Below are 5638 nucleotides of genomic sequence, written 5' to 3'. Positions count from 1 at the left end.
TCACTCATTTTAGGTAATGTATTCTGTCTACTTTGATTACTTTTAAGCAAAGTCATTTATCTTTTAAATTTGAATAGGATTATTGTGTACCATACTTTTATCAGTAGTGTTTCGTAACTTAATTATTTATCTCATACATGGTGTAATTGAGAGGTGCTTTTGTCCCCAAATTTAGAAGCATCACAGATTTATTTACGTGACAATTACATGGCCATTCTATATTGAGAATGTAGTCAAAGCTAAAATGGTATTAAAAATCCATAATTTATGAACAATTTACTGCCATTGTGTGAATATGTAATCATGTAAACCATAAAAAAAAGTAACTGTAATCTGACTTTTTCAATCTTTTTCAGCATCACACATGTGCATATTTTTATGATGCTGTGCCAAGTTAAAAGACCTTCAACTTTTAAAAACATGTCTCCAGACCGTTTTATTTGTGAACAAACCCATTATTATTTTGGTCTGAGTGGAACGCGCATCTTTAAAGTGCATGTAATCAAAAAACAACTGTTCGGGGGGAGCGTCTTGCAGAAACATTCTGTCAATCATTTGATACATAACAACTGGTCAAAAATTGGGGGATTGAGGGCTTTGGAGGGGGACAAGGAGACGGCAAAAGGATGTGGAGTGAAGCAGGCAAAGGGATGGTTAAATAAAAACAGGCAGACGAGACCATGGAGGAGTGGATGGAGGCAGCAACCATGGAAGAGATGAAGGGAGGAGTGGCCAGATGGTGCTGACCCAGAGTATGACCAGGACGATAGCCCAAGGTGGAGTTGGAGGGAGGAGCCGTGGCAGAATCCTGGTTGATGACACCAGGGGGACGTCCAACAGCGATGGAGCCATAGGTAGTGGAGCCCAGAGCGCAGAAGGAGAGCAGAGGGAGCGATGGGAGGCTGATGACCTGGTGGCCGCCATGGAGCTGCAGCGACGACCCCCTGAGATAGTAGAAAGTAGGTATCCGGTATTCGGAGGGCAGAGGATGAGCTGGAGCGACCGAGAGCAGAGCTAGCTAAAGCCAAAGGGATGGAGGGCCGGAGAGCAGCAGACCGTGCACAAGTCTGTAGCGAAGGTGTGACAATGTCCGACCCAGATGAAGCCGACGGTCCGAGGGAGTCCACCGTGGCTGAATGCCCGATTTTTTACGTTGGAGTCGAGGGAGGAAGGAGTGCAGGCGATAGGAGTCAGGACAATGGGTCCAAGAGGGACAGTTGGAGCCACAGGCTCATCACGCATAGGTGGAATTGGCTCCCAGCAGGTCCTCTGTGTAACCACGTCACTGAAAGAAGGTATAGATGACACAGAGGGACCAATTGGGAATGAGAACAACTGGGTGGCAGGAATGGCTGAGGAGGAGAATGGAGAACAGCACAAAAACCAACAAAAAACAAAGTATTCCTGATGGCAGGCTGAAGAGGTAGTGGGAGAGGGAGGCCGGGCGAGTTTAGCAGGACTGAAGATGATATATATTCTGGCAAGATGTAAAAGGGACACAAGGAATACATCTCTCCACAATCAAATAAACTGTCTCTTTGGTCTAGCCGGTACTCACTCTCAATACCCTCGAATTCCATGAGGACTCCCACGGCGATGGATGCCGGCTCACACCCCTGGTCAGACTCTGTGTTTCAGAGCTTACAGTTTGCATGGGGCTCAGGCATAGTATCCGTCTATCAGGTGGTGATGGACTGGGCTCTGGCTGGGGTTAGGCTGTGGTATGGATCGGGGGTAGACACTTTCCAGTCACCTTATGACGACCTCCATCCAGCTAAGTCCTTTGGTGTCTGGGAGGTCTTCTGGGTGGTGATGGTTGGCTCAAATCAAGGCAGGCGAACAAACACAACTCTAACATTAACGAGACCAGACAAACTGAAGGGGAACACACATGAACTTAAATACAAGCGATAATAAGGGTGAACACAGCTGAACAGAATGACAAATTAAATTAGTTACTATGACAACTAAAGACTGGCAGGAACTAGGTCAAAGGAAAACAGAAACCAACTAAAAGTTCATGAAAATGAAACTAAGACAAAAATGACTGAATATATGTTACAGTAGCCTACTTACCTACAAAAGTACTGAGTAATGTAAGGTTTAGGAGTAGGTTTAGGGTTAGAACCTTACCAAGTTTGTGTCATTACTACAACAAGTACATAGTATGTACATGCAAAACCGGACTGTAAAATAATGTTTGGGAATAATGGTTGACCATCATTAGTGTAGTTTGAAACCTTAACCTTTCTGGTAAATAATAAAATGTTAATGTGAGAAAAAAATCAAATTTTCAAGTATTTCCCCAATACATTTTATCACAAGTATGTTTCCACACATGGCAAATATTCCTCATTTTATTTTTTATTTTTTTAAAGTTTACTGTACCTGAATGTTTTTATTTATTTATGAATTGCCATAGTACTTCTAGAGTTAAATTTTTTATTCAGCACTAGTAGTTTGCTGTTGTATTAGTGTGGTCTCCTCAGTGCTCAATTTATTTGCAAGAAAAAAATGTTTGTATTGGAATTAAGAATATTATTATTTTTTCCTGCATCAGTATCACTTAATGATATTTAACTCTTCTTGACCTAAACATCTTTTTTCCCAGGCATTACAGAAATTATATACTTTCCCCAAAAGTCAGTTGTATTTGTGGCCTTTAAAGACCAGCATTTGTTTGTAACAAATGTTTTGTTCTTTATTCACAGGTGTGGAGGCCAAGAGAGGTGGCACGTTTAAAGGGACGTTCCAAAGAAAACTGTACAAAATGGGGCAATGCATATCAAGCTTCTCTCCTTCCATTTGAGACAACAACGAAAGGCAACCACGAGGACGGACGACAGCTCAGCTGGAGGTGGCGGAGGTGGAGAAGGGAGTGGAGGAAGTGGGGGTAAAGGAGGAGTTGAAGGAGGAGGTGTGCAATTTGAGCAGCAAAAGGGATGGCCAACGGAAACGCAAGCAGTGATGGGCCTGGGAACCCCTTGGCGGCTGTGGTGTCCACAACAGGTGGCATGATGGGTGGAGCACCTTCTTCAGCCGTGTCTACCTATGTGAAACTCGTCCTTCTGGGGCTGATCATCTGCATCAGCCTGGTGGGCAACTTAGTGGTATCCCTGCTGGTGCTAAGAGACAGAGCCCTACACAAGGCACCCTACTACTTTCTTCTGGACCTCTGCCTTGCCGACACCATCCGTTCGGCGGTGTGCTTTCCCTTCGTGCTGGTGTCCATCAAGAATGGCTCGGCCTGGACTTACAGCGTGCTCAGCTGCAAGGTGGTGGCCTTCATGGCCGTCCTTTTTTGCTTCCATGCTGCCTTCATGCTGTTCTGCATCAGCGTCACACGTTACATGGCTATCGCCCACCACCGGTTCTACTCCAAGCGAATGACCTTCTGGACATGCGTGGCGGTGGTATGTATGGTCTGGACGCTGTCGGTCGCCATGGCGTTCCCGCCCGTCTTTGACGTTGGCACCTACAAGTTTATCCGCGAGGAGGACCAGTGCATCTTCGAACATCGCTACTTCAAGGCCAATGACACATTAGGCTTTATGCTGATGCTGGCTGTGCTAATCTTGGCCACTCACGTGGTGTACATGAAGCTTCTGCTGTTCGAATACAAACACAGAAAGATGAAGCCAGTCCAAATGGTTCCAGCCATCAGCCAAAACTGGACCTTTCACGGACCTGGAGCCACAGGCCAGGCTGCCGCAAACTGGATAGCAGGGTTCGGCCGTGGCCCAATGCCTCCCACTTTATTGGGCATCAGGCAGAACTTGCACAACCAGAACAGACGCCTGCTAGGCATGGAGGAGTTTAAGGCCGAGAAACAGCTTGGCAGGATGTTCTATGTCATCACCTTGTTTTTTCTGGTGCTTTGGTCCCCGTACATTGTGGCCTGTTACTGGCGGGTCTTTGTTAAGGCGTGCACCATCCCGCACCGGTATCTGTCTACTACCGTGTGGATGAGTTTCGCCCAGGCGGGTGTGAACCCCATCATCTGCTTTTTCCTCAACAAGGACCTGAAGAAGGGCCTGCTGGCCCACCTGCCTCCCTGTTGTAGAACTCCACCTCAACTGCCCCGTGAGCCTTACTGTGTCATGTGAAGATGAGTGTTCATTCATAATGTTCTTTTTTTTCTGTTCTTTCTCTTCTGGATGGTTGGAAAGTGGACAGCCAGGGGGGAGGGAATAAGGGGTCTGTAATTATGGAGACATGGACAAACTTTAAGAGCTGTTGTGGCCTTTGATTTAGTTTAAGATGCTTTAAAAGGGTGGATGTCACGGAATAAGCATCTACTGTCACCTTAATGATTTTAAGGGCAAAATGGGCTCTACACTAATGTGTGGTTTGGTAAATCAACTCTTGAACAGGTTTGAAGAACCATATGTTTCGCTTTAGGGTGGTACAAATTCACAAATCAACCAAACTGATGGTCTATTTTATGGTGAATGTATGAAGGCTATATCAAATGGCTTCTTATGATCGATCTCAACAAACATTACCATTTGATTTGGCTCAGTATCTGTATCCCTTTACCAGGATTCTGAGGGCCTCGAATCAAAGATTTGCAAAAATATTCGTATTCATGCCTTGTGAACAGCTGCACTCCTGGCAGAGTAATTTATATTATTTGAACTAGTGATTCAAAAATACTCAATGTGCATGTGTATTACCTTATCTTTAAGGGAAAACAAACTTGAGATTAAACTATTTTTAAGAATGAGTGCCAAGCATAAGCCTCTAGGAATGATCGAGGCTGACAAAAAAGACAAAGTTCCTACAATTTATGCTAATTGGTTGGGCTGAATCCTTCCTGTGGCTTCATCAGACAGGAATTAAGATGCTCAAGAAAAACAGTGTGTATAATAAGCAACTTCCAGAACAAATAATGTTGATTCAAAGGGATTGTAGACTAAAGGATCTGACTGAAAATATGAATCTGTGTGAAATATGGCCTATTCAGGGTTGAAGGTTCTTTCCCTGAGTTTTTGCTGTAATTTATTGTTTCTTAATTTGTCTTTTTTTCTCTCAGCTCTATTTACTTAATTTATAGAATATTTCATATCATTGCACTCAATAACTCATGCCTTTATAATTTCCATAATGATTCTGAATATATGACCATCTTATGATGTTGAAACCAGAAAAGGTGAAGTATTTTACTGTTAGTTGTTTTGTGAAGAGACGGATCAGTATTGAATACTGATTTGTTAATGATGCATTTCGGTTAAACCAACCGATCATTTATCCTTCCGAACGCTTGCACAGAAGTTGTTGTAAAGGAGAAGTTACTTGGTCTTTTGCGTTTTGAATTACTTGAAAGAAAGTTTGCTAGCCTGTCAGATACAAAAGGTTTTTAATATGTGATTTTCATACATGTATCTTGGAAAGTGATAATTTCAGACTTTACATTTTCAATCATGTGAGTGACAGGTAGGTTGCATTAGAGGTATTTTAGTTTGCATTTACTGTGTTTTACAGACTAACACAGGATGAATGGATTCTTGGAAAGAAGTTGTTGGTCAGGTAGTATTAAGGAACCTAAAGTCTGACAGTGTATCTCGGCCTCCTGTTGACCAGAAATCAAACGAAAATCTGATTTTTAATCTTGTAATGAAAATATGAATGTGTTTGA

General features: G+C 43.2%; 1 protein-coding gene across 1 annotated transcript; it reads left to right on the top strand.

Moving 5' to 3' along the window:
• Positions 1 to 2942: 2942 nt before the first annotated feature.
• Positions 2943 to 4106, top strand: gpr173 (G protein-coupled receptor 173; the record flags this gene model as incomplete). The annotated part of the gene is made up of 1 exon (XM_081348100.1): positions 2943 to 4106. One exon carries the CDS (start codon positions 2943 to 2945, stop codon positions 4104 to 4106), a length of 1164 nt encoding a protein of 387 aa, XP_081204226.1.
• Positions 4107 to 5638: the final 1532 nt, after the last annotated feature.

This window comes from Scardinius erythrophthalmus (assembly GCF_964197995.2).
Source record: "Scardinius erythrophthalmus genome assembly, chromosome: 20".
Taxonomy (NCBI): domain Eukaryota; kingdom Metazoa; phylum Chordata; class Actinopteri; order Cypriniformes; family Leuciscidae; genus Scardinius; species Scardinius erythrophthalmus.
The sequence above is the reverse complement of the archived record's forward strand: the minus strand, read 5'-3'. Positions and strand labels throughout refer to the sequence as shown.